At 32.8% G+C, this 20,871-nt stretch overlaps 2 protein-coding genes across 2 annotated transcripts in view; both read right to left on the reverse strand.

The window, feature by feature from the left end:
• Positions 1-1,596: 1,596 nt before the first annotated feature.
• LOC145330795 (uncharacterized) lies at positions 1,597-10,841 on the reverse strand. Its single transcript, XM_080175461.1, has 12 exons — positions 10,832-10,841; positions 10,080-10,098; positions 9,229-9,301; positions 7,775-7,836; positions 7,677-7,733; positions 6,980-7,034; positions 6,147-6,193; positions 5,429-5,555; positions 4,941-5,057; positions 4,239-4,344; positions 3,589-3,721; positions 1,597-1,849 (listed from the first exon to the last, which is right to left on the reverse strand). Exons 1-12 carry the CDS (start codon positions 10,839-10,841, stop codon positions 1,780-1,782), a joined length of 876 nt encoding a protein of 291 aa, XP_080031587.1. The 3' UTR covers positions 1,597-1,779.
• A 5,031-nt stretch (positions 10,842-15,872) lies between these two features.
• LOC145330572 (trypsin-1-like) overlaps positions 15,873-20,871 on the reverse strand; it is a 29,091-nt gene continuing 24,092 nt past the window's right edge. The window contains exons 8-10 of the mRNA XM_080175191.1: positions 20,149-20,247; positions 19,597-19,730; positions 15,873-16,559 (exon numbers count right to left, since the gene is read on the reverse strand). Coding sequence (XP_080031317.1) covers positions 16,481-16,559; positions 19,597-19,730; positions 20,149-20,247 — 312 coding nt within the window. The 3' untranslated portion in view covers positions 15,873-16,480. The remainder of the gene's footprint in view (positions 16,560-19,596; positions 19,731-20,148; positions 20,248-20,871) is intronic.

Consider the following 20,871-nt stretch of genomic DNA (forward strand, 5'->3'; position numbering starts at 1 on the left):
AGCGATACGTGCGTAATGTGGTCAGATATTGAACTAAAATTTTACAGTTAACTAAACATTTTATCCCTTTCAGAACGATAATTTGAAGAAAAAAAATATTAAGATCCTAAAATAGTTTAAAGAAAGAAATCGTCAGGGAAAAGATAATGGAAGAATAGGGTTAATAGTCAGAATTTAGATAACCAAAAGAAAGTTAATGAAACATTGAATAAACCTAGCCAATAGCGAGATAATTATATCGAGCCCAACTCTAGTTCCTATAATAGTCAAATACTATTTATAAAGCGTAGTAACTCTATAATCGCTACCAGATAGTGCGTACGTCCATTTTAGCACATGTTGATTTTTAACCTTTTTGACAATAATTTTTCTGTGATATTTTTAACTTATTCATCTGATTTTTTAATACTTTCTCATAACAAGGTACAAGTTATAAGCAAGGCATATCTATAATCAAGTTCTAAAAATGTAAGTATGTCCTTAAAGGGACTGTGAACGTAAATTTTTCTCATCTTAATATCAAATCTTAACATTATCTCATTCATAATATCTCACAGATAGAGCAAAACGCGCTTTTGTTTGCTTAAAAAACGGCTTTTTCCGACGATTTTTATAAGGTACAGGGAAAGGAAGAAATTTTCCGTATTATATAAAATGTGCATTAAATTGCTATTTTCTCCCATTATAGCTAAAATTAAACTTTTTCACATAGTTCTTGAATTTTCCTAACGGTTAAGCTGACTTGTTAATGTATAGTTATTTAGAAATTGATAAAATAAGCAATATTTTTTTATTGAAAACCAAATACAATAACAAATTTAGAAACAGGTTTTTTATTAGTATCCAATTAACTTTAGATGGCCCATCTCTCGCCCACCTTTAATTACAAATTTGTAAATAATAAAGACGCAATATTTCTTTATAAACAGTCTGATAAAAGTGTAAACTAATTTTCCAAAGTGGGTTATTTATTGTACAACACAATAAAAAAGGATATTATTATTTTAAATAACCTGTGAGATTCAACCCTTTGTAGACAGTGAGGTATTTTTATGTCAATACTACGAATTTAAAAAAGGTCTTTATTACCCAATTACTGCGTTATAAAAAAAACTAATTGGCAATTTTATATCATAAAATAAATCATTAACAGTAAGTAAATTGTTTCAACTATATATGACAAGTTAAATATCCCTACAAACATTATAAGAAACAAAAACGTTCAGATTTTCCCTGTTTTTTCCTTTTTCCCTCCCAAAATACCATAAAATCAAGGCATTATTCCTGCATATTTTTGTTAATAGGACGATTTTGGTTGATCAGTGTAGTGAAATGTGCTTAGAAAATGTTAAGATTTGATAATCAGATGAGAAATTATTACGTTCACACTCCCTTTAAACACATTCTCTATTTAAGCAGTATTTTAACCAAATTTACTTACAATTTTGTACATTTATATTATTTGACTTTTGTCAGTTAATTATGTCCTTAAACAATATCCTGTATTGATACAAATTTACTTACAATTGAGTTTAGACTAATTTACTATGCAACACTTGAAAAGTCCTTAAAAAAATGCATAATTAAAAAAAATAATAAAATAGCAAAAACTTTTATTGAATTTTTCAGCACACATATACAGTTGTGACAAAATAAAAACATTTTTAAAAATTTTTAATTAATTTTATAAATAGATAAAAAGAAAACATATGTTCAATTACATGACCATAAATAACTGTCTTTTTTCCAAATAGAAGCGCAGCTACTCTATACTTCTGTTTAAGTACGTGGGCAGGTGTTGAAAGATCCGCTAGTGTTGCTGTCAATCCAGCTCATGGCCTGGGTCACTCTGAAATAAATTTAAAATTTCAAGGATCAAAAGGGATAAGACCATGGCCGATAAATTCATGTACATCCCCAATGATGACAGACAAAATTACAATTAGTAACACAATGACAATAAACATAATGAACCAACCAATCAGAATTCAGAAAGTCCCCAAAGTTGTTAAGTCAACGAATAAGAAAACGTTATTTTAAAACTTTAAGGACTTGTGTAATAAGCAGACCAATGTCTCCTCCATCCCTGCATTTTTTTAAAAATGTACCTTAATGGGTTTTTATTGATTGATGTTATGAGCTAAACTTAGATTAAATATGATCTGTGGCGTGCACAGGGTTTTGTCTTGGCATGTATATCACCAATGAAATATCCCCCCCCCCCCCAATTTTTTTTAGGTGGCAGGCTCACCACCACTCCTTTAAACATGCCCCTTTAATCCTTTATACACTACTAATGAAAAAAAATGGGGGGATTTTTTTGTTTTTTGAGGGGTTGGGGGTGTCCCACCCCCCAAGAAAAAAGCCTAAAACCACCACAGGACCAGTAGGTATATTCCCTGAAGAGTAGAATCCGATCGGTTCAGTGGTTACCGAGATTTTAAGGGACGGACGGACAGACAGACAGACATCAAGCTACTTTGTATTATAGATAAGCATTAAGTCTTGTACAAAGCTTATACTTTTTAAAACAAAAATATAATTCTATTCATAATGAAATGAATTATTTATTAAAAGAAATATTGACCTTATATCATTCATAATAGGTCATGGACTTTTATTTAAGTAATAACTAAAACATATGTAATATCAAGGGTTCTAAAGGGATAAGACAATAGTCGATAAATTGATGTATTTCCCCAATATTACCAGAGGTTAAAACTTAATGAATTTACCTATCAAAAATTAATAAAAGTCTCCAAAGTTGTTAAGTAAATTAATAAGAAAACGTTATTATAGAACTTTGGGGACTTGTTTAATAAACACTAAACAGCCCAATGTCCCTTCCCTCCCTGTATAATATCATATGTATTAAACTACGTACTATATTGTCAACAAATATAGCTTAAATACATACATCCTTTTAGTGAAATGTTGAACTTTTTAAAAGTACTTGAAATTAAATAGAATAAAATATAATTTTAAAGAAACTATGTAAGGTTGAGATATTGACCCTTTATTTAGGTACTTTGTTGATATAATGATAGAAACAAAGTTTAACTGGGAATTTTGCCAATATCAAAACTATTGTCAAACGCTGTTTTATTAATTACAATCAGTGGTTGAAACGTTTGGACACTCAACTTGATGAAATAACCAATTAAAATTGAATAAAAGTCCTCAAAGTTATTATGGCATCGAATAAAAATCACTAAACTTTGAGGACTAGTGTGATAAACAGCCCATTGTCCCCTCCCTCCCTATATTTTCCACACTTTGAGTAAACGCCGGGAGGGGGGGTTATCATCAAATTGAAAATTATAAAAAAAATAGCCAAAAACCTGCTAAGAAGCATCCCGACTGTCATGTATGTTTTATAGTTGATTATTCTCCTTAATGATAGGAATCTTGTCAAAAAGTTTCAGACATCTATCTTTTATAGGAGCAGAGAAATCACGTTTCCCATATTCGTGTCTAACGGACATTTGAAATTATAGAGTATTATAAAATTACTGGTTAAAACGTTTGAACACTTCACTTGATGAACAAGCAATCAAAATTCATTAAAGTCCCAAAAGTTTTACATACCTGGCGTAAACGCCGGGATAATTGGCAAGGGCACATCCAACTCCCCAGGAGACAACGCCAATAAGTTCATAATTCTGGCCAGGAGTGACGCCGTTACCGTTGCTAGCGCTCACCAGAGGTCCGCCAGAATCACCTGACAATCAATTCTTATTTAAAAGTCTATTTGTGTGCCTCTCTGTACTGAAGGATATCGCTGAACCGATACAGTTCTCCTTTACAATGACCCTTCTCATAGATAATCGTTAGGTTTACAACTAGGGTTCATAGTGTAGAAACTCTTTAATTGGAGCACTAAAAACCATAATTTGTATAGTATTTCTAGCATATATTCTATGTTCTAGACACTGCAAATTTTCTTCCATTATACAGAGGAAAAATGAGAGGACCATATGTTACCCCATCCTACCCCCCAGAGCCATTTTTTTGTTGCTCTTAAGGTTTGTCGAAAAATATGCTTTTAAATGACATCTTTTAATTTTAAAATAAAAAAAACCCAGAAATTAAGATATTGGTAAAATGTATACTGACCAATGATAGGCCAGTATATATTGTAATTTACCAATAGTAAAATGTATACTGGCCTATCATAGGTCATTTGTATTGTATGACGTCATTTTTATAGGCATTATAAAAAAACTTCTGTATCTTACCTTGGCAGGCGTCCTTTCCACCGCCGTTGACAGCGGCGCACATCATGCGGGCGGTGATATCACTGTTGCTATAGCCGCTAGCCTTGCATTGGTCATTGCTCAATACCTATACAATAGAGATAATCTAGAGACACACAATAGAGATAATCTAAAGTCAGTGATATCACTGTTGCTATAGCCACTAGCCTTGCACTGAGCATTGCTCAATACCTATACAATAGAGATAATCTAGAGACACACTCTCTAAATTAGCCAATAGGAAAACGGGTTAGAAGGTGTACAGGTTTCAAAAGATGCTTTACTTATAACATTGTACCTTATTGCCCCATGTATCATTGTAGCCAAAAAAAAAGTTAAAATCAACATGCTATCATCATGGTATTGATTATACAGTTGCTATGTTTTCGAAAATCGATCTTAACTGTCATAGGAATCATCATGCTAAGTTTGAAGTCAATAGGACAATTCTAACATGCCAAAATTAACTATATAAGCTATCCATTACGGACAGACGAACATATATAGTATAATTATAGAGTAGCTTCACTGTTAAAAACAAACTGAAGCGCTGGAAAGTGGCATGTGTGATGTCATAAAAATACTTCTAAATCTATCTCTTTTTAGGAGTTTCGTTTCCTATTTCCACTTTTATCCCCCCTTTTTAGACGTAATTTTATGACGTCACACGCTTCAAATACTTACATCGAGAGTGACTTCTAAGAGCTTGGATGACTGACTGCCACCAGATGATGTGGTACCCCATCCTGTTACAGTAGCCTGGAATCCAGCATAGCTGTCGGATCCAGCAGGCAGGCAGGCCTAAAGTATGTTTTATCATCAGGGATCTAAAGGGATAAGATATAGGCCGATAAATTGATGTACATCCCCAATAATGTCACAAAAAATTTCCTCCTCTGTAGATAATAAATAGTGGTTGAATAGTTTGGACGCTCAACCTAATGAACCAACCAATCAAAATTTGATAAAAGTACCCAAAGTTGTTAGGCCAACGAATAAGAGAATTTTATCGTAAAACTTTGGGGACTAGTGTAATAATCAGCCCTTCCTCCCTGATGTATAATCATAGAATATATCACCCTAAAATTCAATTTTGTTGTTTTATTGGAGTATTGAACCACTCCAAACCCCCCTCCCCCCCTCTCCCCAGCAAAGCTAAAGTTTTAACTTACTGGTCTGATGTGGCTGTTAGCGGCAAAGTCGATGGGGGTGTCGAGCTCCAGCAGGGAAAAGTCATAGTCCAGGGTATTGCTGTTATAGCTGGGGTGGTCGATGATCCTCTTCACATTCTTACGGACACTGAAAATACAAAGAAATTTTAATATCCGCGGAAAGCTGTCTACAAGTCCAGGGTGTTGCTATTAAAGCTGGGGTGGTCGATGATCCTCTTCACATTCTTACGGACACTGAAAATACAAAGAAATTATAATATCCGCGGAAAGCTGTCTACAAGTCTAGGGTGTTGCTGTTATAGCCTATTAATATCCGCTGGATTAGAACTGGTTCTTAGCTATTATGAAAATCATGTATAGAATCGTTTTACAGACAATTTTATATTAACCAGTTTTGTTAGCTTAGGCCTTTGGCCACTTGGGGCTAATTAGTATGCGTCCTAGCCTGCGATATGTAGCCACCTTTCTAGTAGCAAAGCTACTCTATAATTTGAAATGTCTGTCTGTCCGTTTATCCGTTTAAAAAAATTAAAAGAGAGATTTCCATATTTGGGTTAGGTTTATACTTTCAGATAATTTTTAAAACTGTAAAAGGTTGATTTTCACAAGGCTTACAGTTGGCTTAAACATCGAATAAACTCGAGATTTTTCATATTGATTTTTATAACAGACAAGAAATTAAATGAAATTAGTTGATTAAATTTGGAAAATGACTTACACAGTAGTTTCGGTAGTTGAACTAGTGTCATGTTCGCCAAGCAGAACCTACAAAAAGGAAGCTCTTTATAGTGCCTATAAAAAATGACGTCATATTAGAATATAGTCTATTATTATAATAAGACGTGATTCGGGATTTTATAGCCAAAAAGTTTTAATTTATCCTCCTTTTTATAGGCACTAAATTTAAAAACATATTTGATTTCACTAAATTAAGCTCAAATGCATTTCGTGAAACTACCCCTTTAAATATTGTTAAAAATTCTGTAAAATAGTCATTTCCAAAAGAAGATATTCCTATATTAATATGTTTTAAAAATAATATTAAAAATTACAATAAAAACATATGTGAAAAATCATAAATTAGTAAAAAGCCTTTATCTGAATTGATCTAATCTAACTTAAAAGCTATATTTATATAAGTAGCAAAGCCATTCTATAATTCACTTTGTCCGTCCATCCATCCGTTAATTTATTAGCTATGGAGGGAAATTTGATTTTCTCTGCTGCTATTTAATACAGACATCTGAAATTTTTGGTGAATATTCCCTTTACCAATGAGCATCCAGTATATAATTTCGGTGTCCAACAACGATTTTTGTGCTTTGCTACTTATGGATGTTGTCATTTTTTATCCGCTGGATTAGAACCGGTTCTCAGCCATACTGACAAATCATGTAGAACATCGTATTTTCCACGAATATTAGATTAAAAATCATAAAATTAATGCCAGTTTTATTAGTTGGGCATGAAGCCCACATGGGGGCAACTGGTTTTAATCTTATGATTTTACATTTTAATGTCCGCGGAAAGCTGTCTATAAATGACTATTACCTGTAGTCGTGAAGCAGATTCACCAGCGGTGCAATGGGCAGCAGTCAAAACCCATCTAAAATAACATAATGGTTAGATCAAGTCAGTGCGGTTTCCCTCAATTCGTATATGGACCACAAACGAACATAAACAGACAATGGCCGATAAATTGATGTACATCCACAATGATGATACACAAAATTGCCCCTTCTGTGTATTAAAATTAGTGGTTGAAGAAACGTTTGAACACTCAATTTAATGAATCAACCAATCAAAATCCATAAAGTCTCCAAAGTTGTAAAGCCAATTAATAAGAAAATGCTATTATAAAACTTTGGGGACTAGTGTAATAAACAGCCCAATGTCCCTTTCCTCCCTAGCATTACCTGTCAACAATAACAGTGCCACCACACCATGGTCTACTTCCACCTGTACTGTACTGACAGACGGACAGACAGAGGGACAGACGACAAACAGACGGAAAGACAGTCAGAATTACCTTTCACCAATAACGGTGCCGCCGCACCATGGTTTACTTCTACCTGTACTGTACTGACTGACTGACAGACAGACAGAGGGACCGACAGTCTAATTACCTGTCTAATTACCTGTCTCCTATAACAGTACCACCACATCATGGTCTAAGTCCACCTGTACTGTACTGACTGACAGACAGACAGACTGAAAGACAGACAGCCGGACAGACAGACAGAATTACCTGTCACCAATAACAGTGCCACCACACCATGGTCTACTTCCACCTGTACTGTACTGACTGACAGACGGACAAACAGACGGACAGACAGACAGAATTACCTGTCCCCAATAACGGTGCCACCACACCATGGTCTGCTTCCACCTGTATTGACTAGTCCAGCCTAGATACAGCAAGCAAGTTACAATAATTACTACTAGAAGCCTCTAGGGGCAATTAAGATGGGAGGGATAAAAGTAGACCCCTCCCTCAACATTTCAATTTCAGTTTTGCAACAACAAAAAATAATAAATATTTGTGGAGATCATCTTTTAATTTAGAGGATAAAATAGTTAAAAACCTTCCCTGGACCTATAAGAATCTTCAATATAAAAAAGAGAACTATATCTTTTTAGCGGTTAATGAGTACCTTTGTTACAGACGATAAAAAACTTACTACTTTATATGATAGAATAGATAACTGCTAAAAAATTCAAGAAAGATTAAAAAGATGGGTCCAAATTTGTGAAGTCCCCATTTTGTATCAATGAGTTTTTTTCTTCAAATGTTTGCAAGCAGATATATTTAACAAAAGTTAACAAAAAAGAAGATTCTTATAACAAAATACTCATTAGAATAAGTCAAGTAGAATAAATGCATTTTTAAATAATTAACAAGTGCAAATTTGATAAAAGAAAATTACAAATTATAATTCAAAGTCATAAATTAGTTAAGTAACTCTAAGTTAATGAACTGAAATAATTTATAGCAGGTAAAAACTTGCTTACTTTGGATTAAAAACATTATAATAAAAAAATGGTCCTATCAAAATAGTTCATGTCTTTAACTTTTAAATTTTTATTACACCTTAGTTCACCAAAAATATTATAAAATCTTTTCTCGTATTCATTCGAATCCAGTGGATAGGAAACCGTTCTCATCCATACGAAAAAGCTATGTCTAGCATCGTATTATATCCAGCTTTCTACGAATATAAAAATGTACAATCATAAGATGAAAACCAGTTTTTAAAGCCGGTGCCTTCGGCACCTCGTGGCTAAAAAAACTAGTTTTAATCTTATAATTGTACATTCTATATCCGCGGAAAGCAGTTTATAATACGATGCGAGAAATAACTATTCCATTTATTGCATGACCTTTGTCGAGATGTCTTAAATGTGCCCAGAAATAAATTGTAGAAATTTTCTATTTCCTATATAGATCTGACATGGATCTTGAAGCATTGAAGCAGGACCTTTTATATATGTTAATAATTTTAAGTTTCTATGAAGTAAAAGTTGTCACAAATATAGGTATTAAATTATGTCATCAAATAATGTGAGTATTGTCTGTGCCGACTTTTACTGGGTCATTTGGAAATCAAATCGGGAATATTAATACTGCCAAGTCGCTAGCAGACGAAAAAGGTCCCCAACAGGGGGATCCAGGTAGTTGTCTGGTTATACATCTATATTTATACATTTATTATGCTGACCCCTTTGCCTTCTTTTACTTTAATCGCGCAACAAAAACTTTGGGTACCACCCAACAAAACTTTGGGTACTGTATAACTGACCTGCCATGGGTACTCGCTGACTTCAGTGATGGTTCCTCCAACAATTCTGGTTGCTCTGTTGGCCAAACCACACCTGCACAAATTGGTTGAAAAGTTTGGGCACTACAATTAACCAATGAAAAAAAATCAAATTTGTCAATTTTTCTCAGGGATCTGAAGGGATAAGACAATGAACGATAAATTGAAATACAGCAACTCTGATATGAAAAAAAATACCCTCTTAAAATTATTGGCTAAAAAGTTTGGACACTACAGCTAACCAATCAAAATTCAATAAAAGTACCAAAAGTCTACAAAAAAAACTTTGGGTACCAGTGTAACTTACAGTCCATTGTCCCCTCCCTCCCTAAATTTTCTACTTATTCATGCTTATTGAAAAAAATGAAAAATTTTATTCGGTTTGGCATTTGAATTAAACTTAATGTGTCTCTAAATCTTATCAGATGAAAACATTTTTGAAGTTACATATTACTATATTATTACTTATAGAAACAAATATGTAGAAAAAATTTAATCTTTTTCGAAATATAAATAAAAATAAATCTTGTAATATATATAAGATTTTTAAAATAAAAGAGAAAACTTGAAGCTTTTTATAGTGCCTATAAAAATGACGTCATACTGGCCTACTATTGGTCAATTAATATGTATACTGGACTGGCATTGGTAATTTAGTCTGTGTATTGGCCTATCATTAGTCATTTGTATTGTAGGACGTAATTTTTATATAAGCACTATAATGAGATTCAAAAAGTTTTTAAACTTTACTGATTGACTATAGCCTTTAAAACTATTTGATTTTTTTAAAACAAAAAAATGATAAAATTTATAAATATTTTATATAATCTTACTTGCAGTCACCAGGAGGACCTAAAATAATAAAAAAACAATAAAATAAAAGCAATATTTATTTATCGCAACGTATTATAAACAGCTCGAACATAAAAATTTAAAACTATATGATTATATCCAGTTTTTTATCCCCGAAATGCCACGGGCTAAAAAAAACTGGTTTTATTCTTATGATTGTACATTTTAATATTCGTAGAAAACTGAATATAACACGATGCTATAAATAATTTTTCAGTATGGCTGAGAACCGATTCTAATCCGCCGGATAATAATCGGTTTCGAAGCGATACTGAAAAAAAAAATTTATTAAAACCTGAAAAAATTAAATCCTAAAAAAGTATGTATATGATAAAATAACGTTGTGAAAAAAGTGAAAAAAATGCGCGTTTTGTTTGTGATGAGTTATGCTAAGTGTGCTCGAGTGTAGAATGTGAGTATGTGACTAATTCTAATTTATTTTATTATATTTATAACGTTTTAATTTGATTGTTTATGCTTAAAAACACTTGTTCCTATCAGGGATCTAAAGGGATAAGACAATGGATGATAAACTAATGTACATCCCTATTGATGATACACAATATTATCCCTTTTATAGATTACAATTAGTGGTTGAATTTTTACAACATAATTCTATAAAAGTCCCCAAAGTTGATAAACTAACGGATAAGAAAATGTTAATATAAAACTTTGGGGACTAGTGTAATGAAAAGCCCAATGTCCTCTCCCTCCCTGTGTGTTCTAATACTACCTGACGTCATTCTGGTGCTGAAGGAATAGGTAAATTAACGTCCAAGCTTTTTTTTCATTTTTAGAGGGGAGGGGAGAATTTAAAATTTTTTCACTGCGACACTTATATTTGGAAATAAATAATTACAAAATTTTCTTCGTGTCTATTTTTATATGGGGGAGGGGGGGTGAAATAACCCATATAGTCCCCTCCCCTCCTGTATATATTTGCTACAGCCATTTCTTCCCGAAACATTATGTAAATGAAAAACAAAATTTTAAACTATCATTTTATTCGTACTGATGTCATTCGCATTTATGGCCAAAAGGATAGTCCGTTACTTTATATCCTGTACTAGCGGCTGCGCCCCTAGCATCTAGGGGGTCTAAATTCGAAGGGCAGAAAAATATCCTAAAACAATACCCCGACTTATTTTTTAAAAATAAATAGCCTAAAACCATCTCAGAGCCTATAATAGTCTTCATTGTAAATAAACACAATATTGGTTCAGCGGTTAGCGAGATCCTACGCAACAGACAAAAAAAGCTTATTACTTTATATTATAGGATATAATAGTAACAGGATGTTTATCTGTCTTATGTCTGTCTATGTGTTTGTACTTACGGATCTCGCTAACAGCTGGATGGTTCTTCGTTACAGTGAAACTTCTATTAGGTCCTGGGAAGGATTAAAACTATTTTCCCAAAGAGAAATTGCATGTGGAAAAAATAACCCCCCAAACATTTTTCTTAACTTTTGATACCTAAATGTAAATTTGTGGGTCGACTACCGCCCCTTCCCTCAAGTGCACCTCTAAGATGCTAAGGGGATATCGATCCCCTCCTCCCTCCCTCCCCCTCCAAAAAATTAAATTTAATTGGTATAAACAATCCAAAATCTCTTAATCTCCCCCCCTTAAAAATTCCTGTGCATACCTCTATCTATTTTCGGCCAATTGAATAGAAAAACAAGGATGACAACATCCATAAAAGCTGAACGAAAAAAAATTTAGACAAACGAACATTTAGAGTAACAGGACGTTTGATATTCAATATTTCTGAGAAGTTTGGACAAAAATTACGTTTAAATCTATCCCAAAATAAATTAAATTTACGATTCACAATTTCACAATTTACTTATTCAGATAAATGTTATATTTTATGCATTTATTTTTTAATCGACCAATAAATGATTTAATTTCATTTTATTTAAGTTACTAGAGAGTGATGATAGTACTTACAAAACTGTAACTAAGACATAGAGTAGCTGCGCTACTAATTACATTTATACATTTAAAAATCCACATTTTCTTCAAAAAGTGTTTCAATGCTTTAATCAATGATTATATCAATTATCTAAGGCATGCATGTGTAGGGAAACGTACCTCCCCCACCCCCCCCCCCCTATCCTATCTAAGAATTAAACAAATATTGACATACGTTATACTATCTCTAATCCGCAATCGACCCCCCCCCCCCCATTTAAAATTTCTGTGTATTTTTTTTGACCAATTGAATCCTTTTATTAAGTAACAGGATGTGTGTCTGTTTGTTTGTGTGTTTGTTTGTACCGAAGGATCTCGCTAACCGCTGAACCGATCAGGTTCTCCTTAACAGGATAGCTTCTCATAGGTCCCGGGAAGGTTTATAACTATTTAAAAATAAAAAATTCCCCCCAACAAAAAATTTTTTTTTAATATTTTTAACTAAAATTAAAAATTACAGGGGAGGGGGCACCCCCCCACTAGAAAATCTATTTTTTTGGCCCCCCCAAGGGCCCAAGAGGCCTCTAGGGGCGTAGCCGCTAGTTTAAAATAAAATAAAATGAATTATTAGTACGCAGGGACTTTTTCTTCAGCCATGTAATACAAATTGAAAATGTCCCAATATTTAGAACTTTGGACAGAAAATCTTAAGGCCTGTTGCATAGACGTCCAAGGGGGGGGGGGTAAAGTGGGGATTACCTCCCCCCCCCCAAACGAATTTTTACGCGCATTTTTACTACTAAATATTTAATAGTATTTAAATTACCCGCCCAAGCAAATTTTACCCCCGGGGTAAAAATTTTGGGGAGGTAAAAATACCAGGTTTTTTTTACCTGGGCCTTTGTCCCCATGGGGCTAACAAAACTGGTTTTTATCTTATTATTATTTTTTTTTTATATCCGCGGTAAGCTGTCTATAATACGATGCGATAAATAACTGTAATGACGGATTAAACGAAACATTTATTTTCTTAATTACTTTTACAGGTCACTAAGCTATAGATTAATTTTAATAGATGGAAAATAATCTGTTTAAACTGTTTAAACCCGGTATTTTCTCGTTTTTTATTTCAAATTCTGTTGCTTTCCAAGGATCTAAAGGGATAAACCAATGGTCGATAAATTATTGTATATCCTAATGATGATACACAAAATTACCCTTTCGGTAGCGTAAGATAAGTGGTTGAAACATTATAACACTCGACCTACAATAAACCAATTACAATTCACTAAAGTCCCCAAAGTTGTTGAGTATAACATATAAGAAAAAGTTTTTAAAAATCTTTAGGGACTAGAGTAATAAACAGCCCATTATCCCTTCTCACCCCTTTACTGAAATCAATTCTTGACCACTGACCCCCCCCCCCTCTTCACACCTTTTTTTTAAATAGATTGAAAATAAGGGGGATGGTTGGGGTATTATGAAAGAAATAAAATAATGGAAAAAGGATGTGGGTTGATTTCTACACCCCCTTTAAAGTTTCTACATTCTTGAGTAGAAATAATCACAACTTCGATACATATTAAAATGTTTTTTTTGCCTAACCCTGCAGGTCTATCTTATGCCCAATTTAACCCAACCTAAGTTAAAACTAAAATAAAGTAAAAACTAACTTTCCCCCCTCTCCTTTATTTTCAATCTATTTTAAAAAAAAAAAAAGGGGGATTTCTGCGGTTACTACGCGGAAACCATTCTTATTCTTAATTTTTGGATTTAATGAATTGAATATTAATTGAAAGTATATATATGATATTAATCAAAAATAATTAGGAATTTCAAGGTCTTTTTTGTATTTTTTGCCTTTGTATGAAAGGAGGGTTTTAAATAAAGTTAAAATCATCAATCAAAGCTTTTCTAAAATTTGGAAATATTCGTCATTACAATTTTTTCATGCTAACCTTTTGTTAAACTAACCCTTCTAACCAAAATCTATGAATTTCATCAGAAAAAAATTTATGTAGATACTATGACGGGGTAAAAGATTGTCGACAATTTAGGTTGCTATTTCCCTTGTCATTTAATGGTCACTTTGTTCATCCAGGTAATTCATTTTACACTAATATTGATTTTTTAGTTAGGCTTGTTTTTATGAAGATATTTGAAAATATTCATCTAAATTGTGTTTACTTTTCCATGAAGCTACAAAAATGTCTTGGGGTGGTTTTGGGCTATTTTCCTGACCTCTCGTGCCATTCCCTAGAGGCTACTACTACATTCTATGATGACATGTAGATTTTTTTACATCTCATTTTATAGATTCGCTTTATCGATCATCTCATACTTGTACATAGTATTTAAAATACTTTTTTTTATTAACACTCAACAAGTGTTTTAAAATGTCATACATTTAAACGTCAAATACTTTTCAATAGATAATTGTACATCCTTACATATTCATTATTTATTTCTTTTATTTGTTCATGCAGGACGGGAGGGGACATTGGGCTGTTTATTACACTAGTCCCCAAAGTTTTATAATAACGTTTTCTCATTTGTTAGCTTAACAACTTTTGGGGACTTTTGTTGAATTTTGACTGTTTGGTTTATTATGTTGAGTGTCCAAACGTTTTAACCATTAACAAAAGTGGCATTTTTGTGTATCTTCAGTTGAGATACACATCAATTTATCAGTCATTGTCTTATCCCTTTAGATCCCTGTTTCTTTTGTCTATTTATATTATTGTTTATATAATAAATAAGGGTAAGGTAAGTTAGAACAATACAGATCAATTAGGAATCATTTTAGCTCTTTGTTATTCAAGGGCATCGTTTTGTAGAAATAATATACTATGTACTTCAAATATGTTTTCTTAACACTAAGATTGGGGGGTTAAAGGTGTCCCACTCCCCACTGCAGGTATATACCCCAAGAAGCACAACATTGGCAGCCTAGCAGTTATATTGAAAAAATTTTGAAAATTCCATCATGAAATAATAGAAATGCATACAAAGAAAACTAAGCTACAGATTGTCTGACAGAATGAGGGAAGGTTTATCATGGGTGTTATCTATAATACAAAGTAGCTTGATGTCTGTCTGTCTGTCCGTCTGTCTCTTAAGATCTCGGTAACCACTAAACTGATTAGATTCTACTCTTCAGGAAATATACCTACTGGTCCTGTGGGGGTTTTAGGCTATTTTCTAAGGGGGTGGGACACCCCCAACCCCCCTAAAAATGAAAATTTCCCCCTAAATTTTTTTATGTTTTTATATATTTTTATACATTTTTATATTTTTTATATTTTTTATATTTTTTTATATTTTTAAATCCATTTCTTCTTTTTAAATTTCTTTTCTTCTTTTAAACTTTTTTTATCAAATTCAAAAAAATTTTGAAACCTTTCTTCTCCTGTAGGGGCGAAGCCCTAAAAAGGCTAATGGCAAAGAAATATTTATAAACATTAAAGAAGAGAAAAACTTTAATTGTTCTTAAAAATATAAAACAATATAAAAAAATATTAATAGTTATAAAGAGTTATACAAAGTGATAAAATACAGAAAATATCTAACAACCTTTAGGGAAAAAGCACCTAGAGGCTAGGGGCGAAGCTGCTAGTAAATGTACATTAGAGTAAAACAATAGAGCAGATAGGGGTTAAATAACTGTATGTCCCCTTCCAGTGGCTACTTTCAATTGGGTCTGTGGATACAAGCTAACATCATCAGGAATATTAACACAATCAAGCCACTTTAAAAGAGCAGAAAGCAATTTGATAGCAGACGAAAAATGTCCTCATCAGGTAGTTATCTCATTATACATCTATACTATAGATTTATTAAATGTACAATTAGGGTATCAAAAATATTTATTGAAGAAAAGATTGAACTGATACAACTTTATTTATAATTAAGTCTTTTTTTATTTCAATTTTATTAATATGACATATAATTAAATCCAAATTAAGTGATTAAGTGCCTTTCAACTATTATTTTATGTCTGGTCGCAGTATTTTATCAAAAACAGTAAAAATTTAACATCATTAATAACATTCTTAATCAATTATTCAAAAAATAATAACTTTAAAGGATGATTGCTAACAAATTTCTGTACCTACATATATGAATGCCTACCAATATTATGAAATTTGAAAATTTTTGAAACAGTTTGGCATTTTATCAAAAATTACTGTTTTATAAATTTAAAATTTTTGAAAATTTGAAGCTGGATAGATATAATTGATTGGATTTATAATTATCTCTGGGTTTTTGCAGATATTAAATTATTATGATGAAATATTTTCAACTTTGACAGAGGACAGCGGAAAGTGTCATGTGTGACGTCATAATAATACGTCTATTAATCGTCTCTTTTTATGGGTTTTCTTTCCCACTCCTCCTTTATTAATAGACATATTTTTATGACGTCACACATGACACTATCCGCTGTCCTCTTTGACAGGGTATGTTTAGATTCTTGGGCAGGAAACAATTGGCTGTCCGAATTTTTCTGCTCTGTCATAAATCCACTGCACCTGCTCGGATACTCTAAAAATAAAATAGAAATTAGAATTAACTTCTTTTCCCGTATGGCTTCGAAACGGACTATTATCCGCTGTATTAGAACCGGTTCTCAGACATACTGAAAAATCATGTATCGTATCGGGTTATATCCAGTTTTCTGCGAATATTAAAATAGAAATCATAAATTTGATAGCAGTTTTAATTCTATAATTTTTATTTTGACATATATCCAGTTTTCTACCAGCCTGTGCCTGCGGCATCTCGGGTTTAACAAAACTGGTAATTGAACATTTTGACATCCACGGAAAGCTGTCCATAATACGATGCGATAAATAACTATTCTTTTACTTTTGCAAGCTTAATCTTTCTTTGAATTATCTTGACAAAAAAATTATTAGTTTAATTTTAATTCTCGTGGAAAATTGTCTGTAATACGATGTTATACATGATTTTTTGGTATGGTTGAGAATCGGTTTTAAATCAACGGATATCAATCGGTTTCGAAGCCATACTGGGAAATGTTTTATTGTTTTTTTATTGGTATTTTTTGTCTGATATTTACGTCGTTGATAGGACCAATTAAGTCATAAAACGAAATTATAAAAAGCAACAAAAAAGTTTTGAAAGATAATAGTATCCAGAGAGAGAGGGGGCCGGGACAATGGGGTGTTTATTACACAAGTCCCCAAAGTTTTACAATAACATCCTTAGTCGTTGGTTTAACAACTTTGGGGTTTTTAGTGGATTTTATTTGGTTGATTCATTAAGGTGAGTGAACTAATTTTAACTTTGAGATGGGGTAAATTTGTGTATCCTCATTGGGGACGTATTGTACATCAATTAATCGGCCAGTGTATTTTCCCTTTAGATCCTTGACCATACAAGTACATACGAATCAGAGTATAGCTTAACTACAAAAAAAATTTTAGATCAAGTGTTTAGAGTTTACTCTTTTATTATGGATATTTCCGACAAAGTCTTTGTGTTTTTTATAGCGTACTAAAAAAGACAAATAAAAGAAAAAGGAAAAACAGTTTAAGATCCAGGGATCTAAAGGGATAAGACAATGGCCTGTAAATTGATGTGCATCCCCAATGATGACACACAAAATTACCACTTATGTAGATTTAAATTAGTGGTTGAAACGTTTGAACCAACAAATTAAAATTCATTTAAAGTCCCCAAAGTAGTTAATCCAACGAATAGGAAAAATCTATTATAAAACTTTGGGAACTAGTGTAATAAACAGCCCACTGTCCCCGCTCTCTCTCTCTCTCTCTCTCTGTTTAAGATCAGTACATGGTCTAAATTAGAATGAGATGGATAAATTGATTTTTAATTACTTAGATATTGTACCAGATTTTTGTCTACTCTAATAAAAAGCACTTTCAGCTGGCTAAGATATACTTTACCCAATCCTCTTCCTTCCTATTGGAGGAATGAAAGGATGCTAGGATGACAAAATTTCCCCTGTCATAGATATGGGCTTAAATGTAAGTATGTCCATAAACATTATCCTGTATAAAGCAGTTTTTCAACAAATTTACTTACAATTTTGCTTCGACTCTTATACATTTATATTCTGATTATTCAGTTCTGACACTATATAAGTGTTCATGTCCGTTTGTCCTACCGTTTCAGTGCTTCGCTTTTATGAATGTTGACATCCTTGTTCTGCATTAAAATTAGTCTTTAAATTATAGAAATCAAGCAAACTCCTACATAATTATGTAATATTTGAAGAATTTTTTTTTTAAATTTACAATCAAATTCTAATTTTTGTTTAAAAATTAGAATTGACCTATGGAATGGCTATATTTTGTACAGCTCTTTAATACTAAACCTGTTCTAATTATAGTAATCTGGCAAATCTTTAAATAAAAGATTAGGGTTTACTCCAAGGCTCGGCAGCCGTGCGTCAGCCGCATGTAAGTCTCATGGAAATTCCATTTTACAATTTTATAAACAGCTGAAAGTTTAAAGCTGACCCATATATGGCAATGCTGCTTTTAATTTGAGGCTTAGCCGCGGCTGCCGAGCCTTGGGTTTTTCATTTATTTTACAACAATTATTTAAGATCTTAAGGAGATAGTTTATTTAGTACAGCTCTTTTAAAAAGCGATGCTTTTCTATTATAGGGTCGGTCCGTACGTCTGTACATAACGGATAGCTTTTTGTGTTAATTTAGACATGTTAGAATAGTCCTATCGATTTCAAACTTTGCATGATCCTTTAGTAGTTTAGTAAGCGTAGCAGCTCTACAATCGTTACCAGAATGTCCGTACGTCCATTTGTAACTTTTTAACAACAATTTTTAATGTGATATCGTTACAGATCTTCACTTTTATGGATGTTGTCATCCTTGTTATTCTAAACTCCTTATTAGTATAATCTACTAAATCTTTCATTAAATATAAAATTAGGTTTTTACATATTCATTTTACAACAATTATTTAAGATTTTTGTATAATTTAACTGATAATTAAAACTTTTTTCTGATAAATGACTATTCAAAATTATAAAGGAAAATGGAAGATGATAAAAATCCCTCCATAGATTATGACGCCATACGATAGAATAGCTAATGAGAGGCCAGTATACACTGTAATTGACCAATGGTAAAATTTATGCTGGCCTCTCATTAGTTAGTCTATCGTATGACGTCATAATCTGTGGAGGGACTTTAATCATCTTTAGGAAAAGGTAAAATAATGTATGTTCGTCTGTTCGTCCGTGCGTGTGTGTAGCTAAAGATCTCGCTAATTTTTCTTACCGATATTCTTCTCCTTTACCGTTAAGTTTTTAATGGGTCCTGGTTTATAACTATTTTGAATGGGGTACCACCTTACTCCCAAGAGGAATTTCCCCTAGAAAAAAATCAACCCTCTTTTATTTTTTTATTCTATTTTTTTTAAGTAAAATCAAATGGAAGTTTGACTTACCCCCCTCTCACTTAAGTGCCTCTAGATATATGCCTCTAGGGGCCAGAAGCGGTGACATTTATCCTAATTTTTCTAGGGCACTAAACACAGCTACAAATATTTTTTGTTTATTTTACTACCTGGCATAAACTCCTGGATACTTAGCTGAGGCACAGCCATACCCCCAGGACACGATGCCAACCACATCATAATTCTGGCCGGGATCAACTCCGGTACCGTTGCCAGAGGTCACCAGAGGCCCACCAGAGTCCCCCTGAAATAAATTAATGTACATCCCAATAGATGATAAACAAAATAATCTCTTCTGTAGATTACAATAAGTGGTTGAAATGTTTAAACACTTAACCTAATGAACAAACCAATGGTAATTCCATAAAAGTCCCCTGAGTTGTTAAGCCAACGAATAAGAAAACGTTATTATAAAACTTTGGGGACTAGTGTAATAAACATCCCATTGTCCCCTCCCTCCCTGCATTGTCAGATCAACTCCGGTTCTGTCGGCAGAGGTCACCAGAGGCCCCCCGAAACATGAGATAGATGCATGGAGTAAAACAACCAGTAATTTAAAATGACAGTAGGGCTAATTTTGTTTAACATCATTGGGGATGTACATCAGTTTATCAGTCATTGCCTTATCCCTTTAGATGCCTGAGAATAATAACTATTACTACCTGGCAAGAGTCTTTACCGCCGCCATCTACAGCCGCGCACATCATCTGATTTGTAATCTTGGATCCATAAGAGTTCTTACACGCGGCATTTGTCATTACCTAACATAATTTTAGATAGTTACTTGTCAGGGATCTAAAGGGATAAGACAATGGGGAAACACATAATCAACCCTTCTGTAGGATATAACTAGTGGTTGAAATATTTGAACAGTTTACATATTGAACCAATTAATCATAATAAGTCTCCAAAGTTATTAAGCCAAAGAAGAAGAAAAAACGTTATTATAAAGCTTTGGGGACTAGTGCAATAAACAGCCCAATGTCCCCTCCCTCCCTGGTTACTTGTTCTAATTGTGTACTTCTTAGTCTTTAGTACTATCATAAAAAATTTAAAAAGTGTGATCTATTTTTGATAACAAAATACACTTTCCAGGGCTCGGCAGCTGCATATAAGCCTTAGTGAAATTGTATATTATAACATTAATATTTTAGCTGTATATCTAGACCTGTTTCTAAGCAGACAATACTTTTATTTTTGCATGGGTTTAAATTTGAGGCTTATTCGCGGCTAAGGCATGGCTGATAAGCCCTGATGAAAATGAATCAAATAATGATAATTTTTCTTACTCAATGACGTTGCAATTATTGAAACATTAAAACCTTACATCATTAGATATAATCAAATTTTTAATTATAGTTTTAAACCAGGACATATTCAAAAAG

The sequence above is a fragment of the Acartia tonsa genome, chromosome 10, assembly GCF_053477335.1.
Source record: "Acartia tonsa isolate MP-2025a chromosome 10, ASM5347733v1, whole genome shotgun sequence".
Classification (NCBI taxonomy): Eukaryota; Metazoa; Arthropoda; class Copepoda; order Calanoida; family Acartiidae; genus Acartia; species Acartia tonsa.

What these genes read in the sequence shown, in the direction of transcription:
- LOC145330795 (XM_080175461.1), bottom strand. An exon ending in GGCACCGTTATTGGGGACAG is followed by an intron (nt 7,734 to 7,774) that starts GTAATTCTGTCT and finishes TCCGTCTGTCAG; the next exon opens with TCAGTACAGTACAGGTGGAA. An exon ending in TATCCCGGCGTTTACGCCAG is followed by an intron (nt 1,850 to 3,588) that starts GTATGTAAAACT and finishes AATTTATTTCAG; the next exon opens with AGTGACCCAGGCCATGAGCT.